This window comes from Megalops cyprinoides, chromosome 7 (assembly GCF_013368585.1).
Source record: "Megalops cyprinoides isolate fMegCyp1 chromosome 7, fMegCyp1.pri, whole genome shotgun sequence".
NCBI lineage: Eukaryota > Metazoa > Chordata > Actinopteri > Elopiformes > Megalopidae > Megalops > Megalops cyprinoides.
In genome coordinates this window covers 35,597,504-35,616,018 of record NC_050589.1, presented here as the reverse complement: position 1 = coordinate 35,616,018, position 18,515 = coordinate 35,597,504, and the positions used below count along the sequence as shown (strand labels likewise).

The following is an 18,515-nucleotide window of genomic DNA, read 5'->3' as shown; positions in this document are numbered from 1 at the left end:
AATAAATGTAAAAAAATGAAATGAATAAATTATATATATATATAAGTCTAGGCCTTATATATATATATATGACGACTTGGAAGGGAGAGTGAAAGAGGGCAAAGTCTTCTGATTCATATGAGTCATTGATTGACAGCACACAGTACTGAAGCTCCACCCATTGTTGGATTCATGAAACCTCACCGCTGTTATTTTCCCTTTCTGCTGGGATCAGAAATCAGCATATGCAGACATACTAAAGATTAGGGCTGCAATGAAAATGTCACCTTTCAACACCTTCTGTTGTGCTTGCGTGTGTGTAGATGAATCTGTCGTCGCATTGTTGGGTGTCTAAAGACACGGCGAGCGAAAAACACAAGGTGAGAGTTGCGGTGGTCAGGTTTAACTGATGGAAAAATAAGCAGACATTTCCTCGTAGATGCATTCACCCACGCTTGCAGAAATGACATGGGGGGGGGAGGTTGACCCTCGTTTCCTGTTTAAGTTCTGGACAAACGCAAAAGTGATAAAACATTCTACGGGATGCCAAAATTACCCCAATTTTTTCTCCCCCCTCCTTGCTACCTCCCCTTCCGTTTTTGATAAAACCGGGACCGTGAGGTTGCAGAGGGACTGGAATGATAAATCTGTCAGTAACATGTTACATATACAATACATCAGTCTCCACGGGCCATTTGAGGATGTGCCTGAGGTTAGAATAGCAGTGTTTGTAGAAAGGTTGCTCATGCTTTTCACAGTCATTTCAGAGGAAGGGAGATGCCAACACAAATCACATATTTGCGTCAACGGTGTGCAAACACTAGTCACTGAATCCAAGGCGCTATTGTCTTTCATGAATATGAATGTGTATGAGAGAGTGGCATTTTCCTTGCAGCAACTGAGGCTGACATCTTGCACCTTACTCTTGGAGTGAGAGGATCGGTCTGGTTTTGTGCCACGGTACTCCAGGTCTGTTGGAGAGGGATGTCTTTGGTTGGGGAGACGTTAGAGGTGTTCCTCTTATGGGCCAGCTCTGGTATCAAAGGCCAGAGAAAGGATGGAGGGTTTGCTTGAGGGTGGTGAGGGTCAAGGACCAGTTGCGTTTCGCTCTTTTCCAGAAGCCTTAATTCTGCTGACGGACCACTTCCTGTTGCTGTAGGAAAAGAGAGTAAGGTCCTCTTAACAAAAGGAAGTGGGGGAGGGGGAGTAGGGGAAGCCCTAAGAAGCTTCCATGGATAGCTAAAATGCTGACAAACCAGAGATGGGTTGGGAGGGGTGAGAACCCAGCGTTCCCATTAACCTGCGATTAATATGAAACCGCAGCCAACATAAATGTGGTCCCCGATCTCAGGGCCATGATGACTGCTGATAAGCGGCAGCCTCCGGTATCTCCACACCATGGGTTAAGTGGCGGATGAGAGAGACACCACGTCGGAAACCCACAAATGCTTTACTGTAAAGACGGCCTGTTTTTTATCAAATTTTTTCCCTCCTCTAAAGCATTACCTCCTCAGGCTTTTGCTTTCAAGCAGGTTACCAGTGTGGTAGGCTTTCCATTCTTCTTGGTGAGCCTAAGAAGGGCTATGCAGGAATTGAACCACTTCTGTGCAAAAATCTGTTTCAAAGATGGCATCAGTCTTGTTCATGATGCTGTTGCTAATGTCGTCAGGCTTTCCCTTTAGTGGAAGCAAGGTGCTGTTTGTGCCAGGCTACTTGGCTAGTAAAAAGTCTTCCTGAAAATGGGTGTGAAATGGTAGGGGATGCCGAAATGGAATGGCGGCTGCAATGGCCAGGGGTGTTGAAATAGGATGGGGGTGGGGTTGAAGAGCCGTCTTCCTCAGTGAGGTTTAATGTCCCACAGACTTCCTACATCCCCCCATCAGTCTGTCGTTTTCTTCTCATCTATGCCCGGGGCGTTTCCTGGCATTGTCCCACTGTGTGTGTGTATGTGTGTGTGTTGCGTGCGTGTGTGTGTGTTGGTGCGTGCACACACGTGTGCACATGTGTGATTCATCATAGAGTTACTGGCATCAATGTGATTTTTTCCGGAAGTTTGTAGTAAGCGTCAGAGGAACATCTTCATCACAGGGATTCTTAGGAGTAGCCTCCATTTCCAGCAAAATCTCTCTGGCACAGAGGAAGCAAATTACAATGGGGAGAAGCGAGCAGTGAAAGAGCATAGTAGCACACATTCTAATACTGCAGCATGGCTCTCCCAGGCCAGTCCCTCTCCCATCTCTCCCATCTCTCCCATCTCTCCCATCTCTCCCATTTCTCCCATTTCTCTTAGCACAGGACCAGTTCAGCGGTCACCAGTGTAACAATCGATCATACCTACTGATTTCTCACAGTGTAGACCCAGCAGATCTGACATCTGTATGGTAACATCTACAGCTTTGCGGTTTGATAGTAACACTGAGTATGTCGTAGGTGTTGCTGGATGATTAGGTGATGCTCTGGAATGTTTAGGTGTGATTGGGAAGGTGTATTCGACTTGCGTCATTCTCCCCATATCACCGGAGCGTTCTCCACCTCTCTCAATAAAAATGAACCAGGGGGGCATTGCGGTGGCGTGGTCTGAAGGCCGAGCCTGCATCCGTCATATTCATATCCTGCCCGTGATACTGCTGTTGTGCTCTTGACAAGGGACTTACTCTGAACTGTTTTTGATGCCCTGACTGCATAAATGTTTATCTGGATGGTATGTAAAAAATCTAAGCTATGCAAGCCTGTATGGACGAGTGCGTGAAATAAGTCAATAAATGAATTATATAAATGAAAAATGGACCGAGACCTCTTTGTTTACCACCACTGTCCCACCTGCTCGCACGTCCAGCTCTGCTGTTTTGAGTCTGCTGCCCAGAGTCCTTCCTGATGTCACCCCCTCCCCTCTGCTGTGAGGATGTCCTGGCTGTTAAGGGATGGGATGAGGGGGAGAGAGAGAGGTGGGAGGAGGGAAGGAGGGGAAGGAGGGGAGAGGAGGTTGGATTAATGTGCCTCTCGTGCTCAGCTGAGCCCACACATTGCCCAGGAGCAGAGCGCCAGTGCACTGCTCTCTAGGTAGCCCTTCCGTGAAGCCCTCCGAGGGGACTCCGCTCCACCCTCACCGCTCCACCCTCACCTCTGGTCCTCCGCACCTCCACACCTCTGCACCTCCAGACACCACTGCACGAGGTACGTGTCGTCCCCATTCCCCTGCTGCAAGCGAGCCACGGCATCTTTCCGTACAGAGGGCCTGTGAGAGGATCACGTTCAGGAATGGCTGGTGATGTCTCTAGCAACAGCCCAGTGAAATTCCTTTTCTTCAGGGTAGAAGTCACTCTAATTCTGCAATAGATATGCCAGGCCGGGGTCTTTCTGTGTTTGAATGTGTGTGTTGCTTTGACAAGCAGACATGATCTTGGACACATAGATGGCATGGGGTGGGTGGAGATAGGATACATCTGACAAAAGCAGTACCTGCCTATCATTGCTTAGTGTCTTCCATAATGTATCTTTGCAAAGTATATGTTTACCAAGGGCAGAAGTGTGGCATCGCAGTTGATGCAGGACTTTGCAGGTTCAAATCCTGGATGAGGCAATGACATTAAACAATGCACCTAATGGATAGTTTGAGCAAATGTTCAGCTGTAGAAACAGATAGAAAAAGGCATAGCTATTGTGTAGCAATTTGAAAAATTGGAACTATGTAAACAGTAATAATTGTGCAACCACAGGATTCAAAGAAAGACAGCACTAACAAAATTTCTGGCCATTAAAATGCTAAGGGCTTAAAACGAACCCATGGTTGAACAAGGACTAATGCTGTGTTTCCTCCACTCATGTCCTGTAATCCTGAAACCCCGCCTTTGACAATTGTGCACTGTAGTGGTTCACAGATTTTTGATTTCAGGCCTTTTCAGTGCTATCTGTGTTTTTTGTATGTATTATTATTTTTTATTTTTACAAAATAATACGTTTATTTGCACATTTTGTTTTACGTTTTAAAGTTATTTTACACGTTTCTTGCAGTACAGCTCATAAAAAAAAACAGAATTAACCTATATAGTTATTATGGGTTTTATACATAAGAACATAAAAATGGCAGGTTCATTTCTGGAGCAGTTTAAGAAGTTATGAAAAATAATTGGAGGCCATTAATGTCATCTATAATTGATGTACAGAGAATTTTTTGTATGTGATGAAAAAACGGTAGAAGACAGGGTGGTGAGATGTGAAGTCAATTTGGGGTGCGGTGAAGATCTGGTGAAGATTAATCTGGCAGAATATGATAAAGGAACTTTTAAAAATAATTTTTAAAAACCATTTAGAAACTTCGACTTCCCCATATGAGACAGAGGCCAACACAAATAAAAAGACAACCTACGCCATCCATCTCTGAGCCTGAAAGATGATGCTATGCACTTTGTGATTTTAATCATTTATAACAGTTTCCTGAAGAAATGTGCAATGTTGCATTATCAAACAATAATTTCATATAAATTTTCAATAAAGTGTGCAGATGGTGTCTTAAAGGCTTTTGGAGAAAGACCTGCACTTGCACACTGAAGTCGCAGTGTATCTCTGCACTTCTCAGGAAGGAAATTCCACAAAGAGAGGTGGTCTGTAGGCCGTGTAATACACTGTAGTGGTGTGAGTCGCTTCTTGGGTCCAAGTCAGAGCAGCTCTTTCCCTTTCACTCCCTCACAGACCATGGACAATCTCCACAACTCCTCGTTCCACTTTGACAATGACACGCCCTGGTTCATCTACGAGTGCACCATCGAGCTGGACGCAGACAACCGCCGCGTCGCCCTGTTCCTGCTCTACCTACTGCTGTTCATGGTGGGGCTGGCCGAGAACACCGTGGTGGTGTGGATCAACTGGCGGCGCCGGCACTCACCGAGCGCCGTGCTTTTCTGCGTGCTCAACGTCAGCATCTCCGACCTGATGGTGGTGCTGGTCATGCCCTTCTTCATGCTAGAGGTGATGCTGGACAAGGTGTGGCTGTGGGGCCGCTTCCTGTGTAAGGTGACGCACCTTGTCTATGTGGTCAACTTCTACAGTAGCTCCTTCTTCCTGGCCCACATGACGCTGGAGCGCTACCTGGCGCTGACGCGGCCAGCCTCGCGGACCTGGGGCCCCGCAGACAAGCAGCGGCGGGCCTTCCTGTGCGCCGGCCTCTGGACCCTCTCGCTAGTCCTGGCCCTGGTGGAGAACGTCCATGTGGACCTACTGGAGTGGAACGAGCCAGGCTGCTACATGCTGCCCGAGTACAGCTACGCCGAGTGGTTTGCCGCCATCACCTTCCTCTGCCTCATCTTCCAGTTCCTGGGCCCAGCCGCTATCATCATCACCTGCAACGTGCTGATCGCTCGTGCCGTCCGCTCGGCGCCCGACGTGCAGCAGGGCCGCCGCGACATCTGGCTTGTGCATGTCTACTCGCTGGTGTTTGTGGTCTGCTGGCTGCCGCACCACCTGGTGATGTTCCTGCTGATGGTGGATGACCTGGACCCGCGGCTCTTCAGCTGCAACATGGTGGAGGTGCTGTACTTCTCCTTCTCGGTGGTGCAGGCTATCTCACTGGCCCACTGTGTGGCCAACCCCATCCTCTACAACTTCCTCAGCAAGAGCTTCCGCGCCAGCTTCATCAACGCCATGCTGCAGTACATCCCGCGGGAGGCCGGCGAGGCCCGTGACCATGGCAATGCCGTGGAGGGGGGGGCGGGTGCCGCGCCGGGCAAAGAGCGCAAGGTCAGCGACGCCAGCACCAGCCACTCGGATGTCGTCTCCTAAAGAGTAGGGGGGACACACTGAATGATCCACGTTGCGGTGGGACTGCTCTGAAATTAAATGCGGGAGTGGCTTTTTTTCCTGTGTGTGCCACAGTACATGCAATTAGGAACCCCCCCAGGCCTCTTAAAAAAACCTCATGGAGTATGCAGTTCGCTGACAGTTGTTTGCATAACGAGTTCATCACAGCGATGCTCTTTTGTTCAGAATTGGCCTCCTGTTATTTTCCCTGGCTCCATCGACAGTGTAAAGAGAGATATCCTTTTGAGGGCCTACTCCAGGAAGGAAATATTTTCAGTGTTTTTTTCCTCTTCTGTTAACACCAGCAGGGACCTAGCTGTAATATCTAGGAACAGTTGGAACTCTACATTACATGTACAAAATAAAACAGTAAACTGAAGTACCAGCTATATTTTCACCCTCCATTAAATGAACTGATTGCATCTGGGTCCCCCTTTTTGGACTTCAGATTTTGGAAAATATGATGACAAAGACTTCAGACTGAGAAACTAAATAGACCCCCTGTTAATGTTCCAGGATACTTCCATGTAAAGCTGCTTCTTCTATGCCACATAGCCATGGACTCTACAATAAGCAAGTGAGCAAATTTATAGGGTGAAATGCCTGCCTTTGCTATTCAACTGCGAATATGTCAATTTTGAGAGATACTGATTCTGTACATAATATGTTAGACCTACTTTAAAACATATTTTAAATGTATTTGATTTGTGTTATCCAAGTTCAATAAAAATTTTCAGTGTTTAAAAGTGAAAAGAACCTGTTTTTCCTGACCCTGATAAGAAAAACTTCAGGTCAAATAACCCAGTTAATTGAAAGATATTATTGACAGGTCTATTGAAAGTCTGAAAAGTGTTGACATTATTGTATCAATGTATTGTCATCATTATGCTGCAGTTTCACCAAGCTATGGTAAGGATGGAAATCTGGGCATATCCACACAGGTTGTCTCAGTGGAGGCAGTAGACATGCCATTATACAGTACTTCACAAGTTTGCAGAAGTTGGATCTAGCCTCTTACAAACCAATGATGCTAAATGTAGATACATTCACTGTTTTCCCTTAACCACACAAAACAGGCAGATTTGACTGCTTTGGTGGATTGCCTTCATTATACAATTAGATATTGAAAAGGTACCATGAAGGTGCTGCTGTCACCGTATGGTAGCGAAACACACAGTGTGACACTAGAGACTGAAACTACTGTTCTGAGAGTTGAGTAGCTGCAGCCAAAAGGGGTACTACTGTCCCAGAGACAGAACAGTATCTTTGGTGTTGGCACTCCTGAAAGAAAATGAATTTTCAGGGAATTTTCCACTCACTCGGTGGTGCTGACTTAGATCGCAGTGTTGGGGGGAGGGGGGGTTTGAGGGAAAGAGACTGGGTCACATGCTTCAGGAGGCACAATTGGAGGAAGCCACTAGCCAAGAGTTACTGCCTTTTGGTCAGAGGTCAGAGGTCAAGGGTCAGAGTGTACCATGGCAGGAACCTGCAACAATGTCTGTACTGCATACAATTATACAGTTCCCAGGTCATTTTCTGGTTGGCAGTTCCATGTTATCTGGGCCAGCAGCAAAGGAGGACTCAGATTCCAGCTATTATTTCACATTACGTGTGCAAAGACAAGAATGGTTAATTAACACAAAGCGGAACAATCATTCCCTTTTAACATCAACACACATAGGGTGAAACCCAATAAACCACAAATGGCAAACTAAAAGAACCATAGCTATTCATCCTTTTTTATTTCATTTCCTTAACAGAACAAACATAGCAGAATCAACACTACAGTATGAATACAAAACACCCACATGTTCAAGTGTTCCTCACAAAGTAGTAAAAAACAACCATATAAATTAAATAAATAGAAATAATCTCACAATCTGACTGATGAAGTAAGGCAGGTCATTCACATTGAGAGTTCTGCAAAACATAAATCCATCACTCTCCAAAGGCTGATGCAATGTAGTCCTCCGGTGATCAAGGGTTCTTAAAAAAAAAAAACAGGCACTGTTCAACAGGTGTGACTACTTTGCCTTTTGTCCTCTACTGGTAAGAAGAGGTACTGCTGTTCACCACAGAGGGATATGCCCATTCAGTGAGCACATCTGTCAAGCGAGTAAGGGACACTGCTATTTCTAGATTGAATTCTGGTCCAAGTTCAATTCTAATTCAGTATTTAAACACTCACATAATAATCTTTATTTTATGATGCCTTTATTTATCTCTTGGGTTCTATTTTCAACTGGCATTTTTTTCATGTTAATGCAATTTATGCATTATGTCGACCCAGTAAGAATCAAAGCGTAATCATTGCGGTCATAGTTATGGCATCTCTCACATACAATGTACCTGTGATATTTGCTTGATATACGCCAAAGATGTGGTAAGAGGTAGTCAGGTCACTGACTGATGACTGATAAACCATTATCATCACAGCAACAAAGTCTTCTCAACTGCTGACCTCCACTCCTTTGCGTGGAAACAACCGTCTACAGTTGGTCAAGATGGGCGTTTTTTTGGGTTCATACCCCAAATACACAGCCGTCACTACACAAAAAGTTGTCCATATCTGTAGCAATCATAACCCAGCTCTGCAGGTAGAAAAGGAGATCTGCTAAAGGTTCCTTCATTTTTTCCAAAAATGCTAGCGCCGATTTGCGTTCACGGCAACAATCCTTGCAGAACTGAAATGGCAGTATCAATCGGTTTGCACATCTCGAAAATGGCAGTATTCTTACAAAAAGTAGGAATCTCTATTCCTCTCAAGTTCAGACAGGGTATCATCTGATTCTTCAATAGCTCAAACTTTGAAATGCAGGACATAAATACTTTATTTATTCCTTTTACTGCCTTTGCAACACTTTAATACCTAGGTAGAGAAACATGTAAGCTGAGTAAGCAGAGGAATATCGACATTTAACTTATGCATATTTTTTTTTCCCATTCTAATCAATAATGTGAAAGAGTTCTGTATGTCTGAAGTTTAAAAGTCAGTCTTGTTCCTCTCTCACCTTGCATTAGGCAGTAGGTTTCTATTAATAGCTTATTTGTACTTCAGAGCACTCCTGTACCATAGCTTATATGTTCTCTTGATCAGCCTGAAACAGTGATATTAACATCTCACTGTTCTGGCACGTAATCTTGTGCCGTTTTCCCACATGTTGAACTGTGGCCTGGTAAAGCATTTTTACTCAAAAGACAGCGGTACCTCTTGAACACACATGACTGTGTTTTTTGATTTTCATTTAAAATATCCTCATAAAATGTGAAGACAGCTGTCTTGTATAAAACATTTTTAATGGACAATTTTAAACCAAATACATAAAGGTGTAAAAACTTTGTTTTGCAGTGATGGGAACCTCAAAATGGGCAAAGCCTGTCGTTTGCTATCAGTGACTCCTTGTTTTGAACTGACCATGGAATAGTCCTACTGAGCACATAAGCATTTTCATTGGCTTGTAAGACGCAACAACCAAATGCATTTGGTAGCTCCACCCACAATGTGGTCAAGAAGCCACACTTTCCCGTCACTAGTGACCTGATGCTCAGTAAAAACTGCACTATAAAAACCCTTCTCAGTGGGCCTCAGTGGGAGCTGCGTCACATGCAGCCTCATCACTGCTCAAAAGCAGCTGCTGCCATTAACCTTCACAGAATCTCACGGAAACCACAAGAGAGCAGAAAACAGACAGACACAGAGGTGAGAACTGGTAGCTGTCACCAAAGTCAATGACTCGCGCTTTGCAGTTTCAGATTTCCATGTGCACATATGTCACGCCCAGTCTATCTACTGATATGCTGCCACCGAGTGGCAAAGACACAGTATTACTTGTTCAGTTAAAATAAGCTGTTAAAAAAATCTGTCATCGATCTAAAATGAATCCTAATAAGTACAGTCTAACAATGTTCAAACACTTTAGACCCTTTTATTCCTAAAACTCCATCCAACTCACTCGCTCTCTCTCTCTCTCTCTCTCTCTCTCTCACTCACACACACACACACACGGCTTATTTACATCCTGGAAACTTTAAGTCTGGCCCGCAGCGGGAGAGGCCGAGGGCACTGGAGAGCGGGAGGAAGAGGCAGCCTGGCAGCGGGAGGTGGGAGCCGATCAGCTGTCCGGGTTTGGCAGCGGCTCTTTGGAGTGGTCGTTATACATGAAGGTCTGCTCGATGTTGAAGTCGGGCGGCAGGCAGTCCTTGTGCAGCTCCATGTGCGAGGACACCAGCTTGAGCGTGGAGAAGTAGAGGCCGCAGACGGTGCAGCGGTACATGAGGGCACCAGCGTGCGTCTTCAGGTGGCAGATCATGGTGGAGCGGCCGCGGAAGAAGCGCAGGCACACCTTGCACTGGTACGGCTTCTCGCCCGTGTGGATGCGCAGGTGGTAGGTGAACTCACCCGAGTGGGCGAAGCGCTTGCCGCAGAAGCGGCAGCGGTACCACTTGGCCTTTGCGCCCGGCTGGCCTGCCCCGTTGGGACTGCCGCCTGTCGGGCTACCCCCGGGGAGCAGCCCCGCTGGGAAGCCCGGCACGGTGCCCTGCAATAGCCCCCCCGCACCCACCCCGAAGCCCAGGCCCCCCAGCTTCCCCAGGCCGCCCATATCCAGGGGCGAGGACGAGGAGCAGGGGGAGGAGTACTCCAGCACCTGCTCCGCCTTGCGCTTGCCCTGCCACGCCCCCCCGCCACCCTGGGGCTCGCAGGAGTGGAGGCTCAGGTGGTACTGGAAGGCGGAGGCGGAGCGGAAGGTCTGGGGGCAGAGGCAGCAGCGCAGCTCCCCGAGCCCATCTCCCCCAGACTCGGGGCACTCCTCACCGTCCCTCCCCTCCCCTGCGTGCACGGCCATGTGTCTCTCCAGCAGGTGGCGCTCCAGGAAGCTGCAGGCGCAGCACGGGCAGGAGTGGACGGGCAGGGAGAGGTGCGTCAGGGCGTGCCACAGGAGGGTGCAGAGCGAGGGCTGGGGCAGCTGGCACACCGCGCAGCGTAGAGACTGCACACACACGTGCGTCAGGAGGTGCTCCCTCACCGCCTGCAGGGGGGGAAGCACAGAGAGGGACACACCATCACACACACCTCAGCAAAGAGGGGCTAAAGGTCAAAATGCACATGGGGAGCTTCTAACAGAAAACAGATTTGAGAACTTGTGTGGCTGGACACAGCGTTTCAGATGTATAAATTTAACAAAAAAAGAAACCAGCCTGATAAGGTCCTCTCAGTTACTAAGTGCCAGGTACGTCCAATTAAATGCTTTCCCTGGGGTTCTTTTTCAAACAAACTTCACCCGCTAGATTTCATACAACACTAAATGACAGTCTGAAGTAAAGATGTGCATTCCATAAGAACACAGAACTGAGTTCTGAGTTTTAAAGATGTGCCACATTACACCCTCCTTTTTCCATTGTTTTGCCCTGTTTCACATGCTGAGGGTTACACTAAATACACTGGGGCACTATGCAGCAACACATTATCTAGACAGTCCAAGAAACCTGTTCCAAACACGTGTTGTAACCTGGCTGCTTCCTCTGCCAACAAAGAGTGGGAGCCCACACCAGCAGAACAAACTAGCTTTGTTCTCCCAGGGACAGAAATGGGTAGGCTGGGCCGGCTCCCCTCTTGGCAAGCCGAGCACAATCCTCCAATACACTTGCACGCAGTTGTCCCACAATGCACCACAGTAATGTGGGTGCAAATTAGAGGTTATGTGCTACTCCACTAATGTCATCCAAACAATCTGCAGGCACCTAGCAAACGCAGGGTGCCTAAGGACGGTGACACAAGGACAAACTGGCCAACCTATCCCCAGCAGAAGGAACTCAGTTTGTTCTGTTGTTGTGGCCTCCCAGTCATTGCTGGCTGAAGACACAGTTCGGAAATAACCTATTGCAAACCACATTCTTAAATGTGTACAAACTGAATTCTTGATTCACTAGATTACATCGCTGTCATTAAGCAGATGCTATTACCCAGCATGACTTACATAGGTCATGACTTATATAACTTATATATTTATCCATTTATACAGCTTTTACTGAAACAATTGTGGGTTAAGCACTTTACCCAAGAGTACAGCTGAAGTAGTCCAGTGGGGAACTGAACCAGCAACCTTTCAGTTGCAAGCCCTGCTGCCCACACTGATCCTCTCTGCTTTTGTGGTGAAAGAACCCATCACCTCATGCACCAATATTTCACTCTGTAACACTGACCTGGAAGTCCTTGAGTAGGGGTTTGGTGCAAACAGCACAGTGTAGGTCCGCCCCCGGCCCCTGGAGGGCGCTGTTGTGCTGGCCGGGCTGCGGCAGTGGGATGCTGGCGGCGGCCAGGCGCCGGTGGCGGATCAGCCTGGCCTGGCTGCAGAACTGGAGCCGGCACATGTCGCAGGAGAAGAGCAGGATGCCCACGTGTGAGAGCGCGTGCGTGACACGGGCCCCGCGGTCGGGGAAGACCGCACCGCACACGCGGCACGCGCCCGTCTCCGAGAGGTGCGTCTCGGCGTGGGCCCGGATGGAGGCGGCATCGGCGGGCAGCGGCACCCCGCACGCCTTGCACGCCGCCGAGCTGCCCGTCTGACCCCTGCTCAACCCCGCTGCGGTGCCGTTCTCCACGCACACGAGGTCCTCTTCCTCCTCCTCCTCTTCCTCCTCCATGTAGGTCTCCTCATCATCGCTCAGCTCGATGATCTCCCCTGCCAGACTCCCCCACTGGTCTGCGCTCTCTGGGCCCTCCCCCTGGGGCCGCCCCTGCCCCCGCCCCCGCTCGTCCTCCTCCTCGTCCTCCTCCAGCAGCACCTCTCCCGCTCCGAGCCCCACCCCGCCCTCCGCCCCGCCTGGTTGCGGCCCGTCCGGGGGCTCCCCGGAGGACGAGGAAGGGGCGCACGTCTCGGTCACTGGGTGCGCTGACGAGTCAGGCTGGGAGCACGCCTCCGGCAGGCATGGGCGCGAGGGCGGGGCACCGGGCGTCCCCTCGCTGACGACGGCCTGCCCGCCCCCGCTGTCGCCCACCCCCTCCCCCTCCACGTCCTCCTCGATCTTGAGGTGCAGAGGGAGGGAGCTCACGACGTGTGAGGGCTGGGCCTCCAGCGGGCTCTGCTCCAGCGGCAGGGGCTTCTTCTCCGCCATCTGGCTGTACTCCAGGAGGGATTCCATGTCCTCCGCCTTGGGCGTTTGGGAGAGCAGCAGCGGGGGCACGTGGCCGCGGCCCAGCCCGGATGCCCTGTCCTGAGGGAGGGGCTGGAGCGCGGCCGGGGTGGGGGCGGCGGAGGAGCCGGCGGACGACGACAGCGAGGATGACGAGGAGCAGATGGAGGGCACCGCAGCAGGGGCAGCACCGCGCTCCGGGTCCCCATCCGCGGTGCCGTCCGCCGGGCTAGTCCCCTGCAGGTCGGGGAAGGTGGCGTGGAAGGCCCGCACGAGTTCCCGCACGCCCAGCCTCTCCGCCAGCTCGTACAGCACCCCCACATCGATCAGGTCGGTGAAGATCTCTGCCGTGTAGATGAAGGTGAGCACTTTCTCGAAGTTGGCGGGGGAGATGAACTCCAGCGTGACGGCGGCTGTGACTCCGCCTCGGGAGCCCGCGCCGGCACCCTCAGAGAACAGGCTCCGGAAGTAGGAGGCGGCGCACGCCAGCACGGCGCGGTGCGCGGGGAACGACCGCCCGCCCACCTGCAGGACCACGTCGCACAGCACGCGGGACAGCCGGCAGCGGTTGAGCTCGGCGAGGAGACCCGCGGCGTGGCCCAGTCCCTGCAGCCGGATCCTCATCGCTGCAGATCCGCCAGCGCCCGAGGCTCAACTGCCGAGAGAGAAACAAAACCAAAAGGGCAATGCTAAATGAACATCAGTTCAGGGCGGCAGTGTAGCATAGTGGTTAAGGAGCAGGACTCGTAACCGAAAGGTTGCCGGTTCGATCCCCGCTGGGACACTGCTGCTGTACCCTTGGGCAAGGTACTTAACCCGCAGTTGCCTCAGTAAATATCCGGCTGTATAAATGGATAACATTGTAAAGAACTGTAACCTATGTAAGTCGCTTTGGATAAAAGCGTCTGCCAAATGAATAAATGTAAATCAGAGAGAGCAGCACAACACATACAGGTCTTCTGCGTTAAGTCAGTTGCAAATAAGCCGTAATTTTTAGAAGTATTTACCAGCGGGATAATGGTTACAGTAAATTTTTAACGTTGGCTAACAGGCGGTCAAAGTGGCCATTTACTCAGCTCGCAAACATTCAACACACCAAACGCTTTCGCTCATGCAATGACAAATAGATGGACAGCGAACACTGCGTCTGAGGGTTACCAAAAGAGACGTCCAGTAAATGATAACACACATGAAGAGGGAAATCTGAACAGAACTACTTGCAGACCGCCATCGAGTAATTAGACAGCACAGATTAGTGTAAACGGTTAGGTAGCTAAGTTAATTAGCTATGATTTTTATAATAATAAGTTAAGTTAACTTGCAAGCTTCCAGGCAGGTAATTAACTGTTACAACGGGCGATCTGATAATGCGATGATTCGCTGAGGCAAATTAAGCGTATGCAGGGTTTAGCAGTGTTTGTTTTGCCTGCAAAGTTACTTTCAACATGTGGACTGGTCAAGATGTAAATAAAGCAAAACCAGTTACTAGCCATCTAGCTAGTTATAGCACCACCAAAAGGTCTAAGATATGTGTGCAATCAACTAGTAGCTAGCTACACTACTCCGGAACTAGACTGTTATTCGCTTATGAACAAATGCTTATAACGTTATTTAGCTACGTGCATCAAAATTAATCGGCTACCGAGCTAGGTCGCAAAAGAAACAAGTTCGCAAACTAGCTAGCTGGCTACATACCCCAGCTAGGTAGCTAGCCGGCTAGCCATCTTATTGTGTATAGGGTTAGCTATTATTGTAGCTAGCTAGCTACGGCAACTAATGATTACAATAACAATGCCACTTTTCACTTTTGTAGATACTGTTACTAAAATACACTGACTTCGGCTAAGTAAGTAAATGACTGTTTACCCATCAAACGACAGCGATTTTCAAACAATTATCTATATTTTCTTCCTTTTTTGACTGCTTGAACGCCAGCCATATCAATTGAACTGCTGTACAATCGCTCTCACTGACGGCACGGTGCCGCAAGCGGACCGCGAGCAGGGAAAGAAAGCCAAAATCCAACCGTCTGGTAAGTGGAATAATAAAGCCTTTATCTCCACCTAGTGGTCGGAAGACCACCGCGCATTGAATTTGGAGTTTATTTAACCAAAAAGGGAGGACAAGGGTTTACTAAGAACAAGAACAGATGAAGAGCGAACCAAGAGTTTGTATTTTAGTAAGTATTTAAGAGTAATACTTAAGTAATACTTAAGAGTAAGTGTTTGGCCACACCTGTTTTTCAGGGTTTGGGCTAGGCCCCTTATCTCCAGTGAAGGGCAATCCTAATGCTTCAGCATACCAAGACATTTTGGACAATGCTATGCTTTGAACTTTGTGGCAACAGTTTGGGGAAGGCCCTTTTCTATTCCAACATGACTGTGCCCCAGTGCACAAAGCAAGGACTATAAAGACATGGTTTGATGAGTTCGGTGTGGAAGAACTTGACTGGCCCGCACAGAGCCCTGACTTCAATCCCATCGAGCACCTTTGGGATGAACTGGAACGGAGATTGCAAGCCAGGCCTTCTCGTCCAACATCAGTGCCTGATCTCATAAATGCTCTACAGAATGAATGGGCACAAATTCCCACAGAAACACTCCAGAATCTTGTGGAAAGCCTTCCAAGAAGAGTGGAAGCTGTTATAGCTGCAAAAGGGGGACAAACTCCATATTAAAGTATATGTATTTGAATACAATGTCATTACAATGTACTGGTCAGGCTTCCGAATACTTTTGTCCATATAGTGTATTTTGCCAGTGATAATTCATTTCATGTACTGTTGGACTTCATACTGCTCAATCGTTTGTCTTCTGGACTTATAAACTACAATTTTGTATTCTTAGAACCATCTAGCTCTCCTCAGTTTGAAATGAAGTACAAATTGAGATATTCACACAGGCTACACTGTGCAACAGTGTTTTTTCTTTATTTATATGGGTAGACTCACACGCATATAGGTGCAATGTGACTAAACATCACCCAAATTCAATGTGTTTTACATTGGAATATGCTGTATTCTGGAGTGAGACAGGATCTGCTTTCCCCTATAATGCTGAATCAACATTTTTCCATGTGGCTTCAACTTGCCCTCCTCAGGATCATAATTTATGAAAACATATGGAAATTAATATGTTTTTTCACTGTCATGAGGAACAAACAGACAACAAAGCTGTAACAATGAGCATTAGACTGAGAACACAAACCTTTACTCAAATTAAATTCCACAATACTGTCTGTTTTATATAAATTTTATTCTGGTCCTTTTTGTTTGATTTTACAGCAGATAAAAGTTTCACATAAAAATCTCCAAGAAAAAAGGAAACAACAAAAAATAAAATCTCTCTCACAGGTCAGAACACCAAAGCCTTCTCCTGGACTCTTAATGGTGAGAACAGACAGAGAGCTGATGGACCAGGCCCTCTGTATTTTATATTCAGTTAGAAAGAGCTTTCATCAACCATTCTTAGTGCACCTTTAATGATTCAGACATGGAATGAACTGTTTTGAGAAAATCATACAATCGTTTTTTATCTCCTTTCCTCTATGGAAAACCTAATCAGATTAATTCTTCACATGGATTACAGCGCAATAATGCAGATGAATTATACATTCTGTCACATGCCAGGCACAGCATCAGAGGGTGACATGTATTTTGACCCAAAAAAGCACATATGGCTTGACTACGATGGCACATTGGACAAAAACTTTCTAGGAACAGACGAAATACTTCTTCAGCCGATGTCTTACTGAAATGCCTGAGAAAATAAACTGAAAATGTTCAGACATGTAAGAGATGGAAAAAATAAGAGCCATCTTTTATCCTACTGTAGACGTGCCTCTGTACGGCCAGGCACTTTCACTTGTCAGAGAGGAAGGGAGTATTATGAATAGGCAGCTCAAGGGTTCCATGCCCATGCCCCAGGGTTTAAATTACTGGATGGGTCTTAGGGTTGAATCAAACCAAGATGCCAATACAGCTCTCTAATATTACCCATTGCTGATTGGTGAATTTAAGCACAGGTGCAGTTTATGTCGGAAAGCAGGTACCACGCACTCCATCGGAGGCCCAAAACGATCATTACAAATTGAAAAATGTAGAACACTCATCATAAAAAATACCAAGTTGAAAAAAATCACTAAAAAACCATCACAACCAATGCAAATTTCAGAATAACAAATCATAACCCTGCACAGTTACAAACAAGTCCTAGATATTCATACAAACTTCATTACGTACAATTACAATGCTGTACATACATTATCAGCAGTCATGACAAGAACAGTTTTAATACCACTAGCATTATATAGCTATACAATTTGTCTCTTTTAAAGAATAATTCTTGAAACCAATGTGCCTGTGGGTTTCATAGAGCACAGCTTGTCTAAAGAACAATATAGTTATTACTGTGTTCTACTCATATACTTAATTACTATAATACTGTTTACGGTGTTAACTTACTGCACTGGTTGAATGAAAACAATGGCAATGGTATTTGCTGGGTTGTAATTACAGTTTGGAATGATGCCAGGCTATAAAAAGTTGGTTGGTCCTTTACCTTGTTTCTACTTTACTTTTATTAACGTTTTCAGCACAGTGTTACAAAATGAGTGTTACAGCTTCCCTGGCACTATGGGTAAAAAACACACACATCTGAATATATTCACTTCAGTGAGGAGATCAGTCATTGCTGATACCCCACTGTACTGTATTTTGCAGGAACAAGGAGAGGGGCAATGCTGAATATCAAAATGTTGGAAAAGATGTATTTTTAGGGAGGTTTCTTTTTCAATTGTCCTTAATTATTCTATACCCCCTCTCAACATTTTCTGTTAAGGAAAAAACGTTTAGAACTGGCTGTGAAGAACTAAAACCCTCGCTCTGTTACTTCATATTAATGACCAGATTATATTGTTATATTGCACTAATTCTTCAGTACAAAGCTCCATAGGAATATTGAGGTGGCAGACAGGGAGGTCTCTGTTAGGACTTAGGGCCCCTGGCAAAGCTCTAGACACCCTATTGGACAATCCCTGCCACAGCGAGGACCTTGGCCAATCGGGTTACAGAGGCGGCTCAACCCCAAAAAGCACAATTACCCCCTGTGCTCTAGCGATGTCCCCAGCCTTCACTGTGTCTCCCCTGCATGTTCTCAGCTGAGAAAGAAGAACAGGCTGTCATTCTAATCGCCTATTTACAAAAGCACTAAAATGAAGGACTAAATTTGTTAAAAGTGGAGTTTTGTCTTCGTTGGTAGAGGTAACACCGCAGAGTCTGGAGACTGGTGCATATCGCTCACGCATCCAGTTACAGTGTCAGCTGAATGGTTTACCACTCGTGCTGACACTCAGTGCTCTGCAGAAATCACAACAGATTTGATGAATTCGCTTCATCTGATTTACTTTACTTTTTGCCACTTGCATGCAAAGGGCTCTTGTTCCAGACAAACTTAAGTCTGAGCAGTCAAAATATACCTTTTTAGGAAAGACTATAAAAACCAAAGCATCACCACAGACACTGAAAGCTAATATAGTCCAGAGAGCATGCTCCAGGAATTCCACACAGAAAACGAGGAAATGACATCACTGTTATCCAAAGACAGCAGGGTAAC

At 47.2% G+C, this 18,515-nt stretch overlaps 2 protein-coding genes across 2 annotated transcripts; one reads left to right on the top strand and one right to left on the bottom strand.

The window, feature by feature from the left end:
* Positions 1-3,013: 3,013 nt before the first annotated feature.
* On the top strand, positions 3,014-6,372 carry gpr182 (G protein-coupled receptor 182). The gene is made up of 2 exons (XM_036533858.1): positions 3,014-3,153; positions 4,669-6,372. Exon 2 carries the CDS (start codon positions 4,672-4,674, stop codon positions 5,752-5,754), a length of 1,083 nt encoding a protein of 360 aa, XP_036389751.1. The 5' UTR covers positions 3,014-3,153; positions 4,669-4,671; the 3' UTR covers positions 5,755-6,372.
* A 3,444-nt stretch (positions 6,373-9,816) lies between these two features.
* LOC118781140 (zinc finger and BTB domain-containing protein 39) lies at positions 9,817-14,840 on the bottom strand. The gene is made up of 3 exons (XM_036534040.1): positions 14,770-14,840; positions 11,974-13,558; positions 9,817-10,799 (listed from the first exon to the last, which is right to left on the bottom strand). Exons 2-3 carry the CDS (start codon positions 13,525-13,527, stop codon positions 9,885-9,887), a joined length of 2,469 nt encoding a protein of 822 aa, XP_036389933.1. The 5' UTR covers positions 13,528-13,558; positions 14,770-14,840; the 3' UTR covers positions 9,817-9,884.
* Between the last annotated feature and the right edge of the window lie 3,675 nt (positions 14,841-18,515).

What these genes read in the sequence shown, in the direction of transcription:
- LOC118781140 (XM_036534040.1), bottom strand. Translation starts at nt 13,527, where the DNA reads ATGAGGATCCGGCTGCAGGGACTGGGCCACGCCGCGGGTCTCCTCGCC. An exon ending in CCCTACTCAAGGACTTCCAG is followed by an intron (nt 10,800 to 11,973) that starts GTCAGTGTTACA and finishes CCCCCCCTGCAG; the next exon opens with GCGGTGAGGGAGCACCTCCT.
- gpr182 (XM_036533858.1), top strand. Translation starts at nt 4,672, where the DNA reads ATGGACAATCTCCACAACTCCTCGTTCCACTTTGACAATGACACGCCC.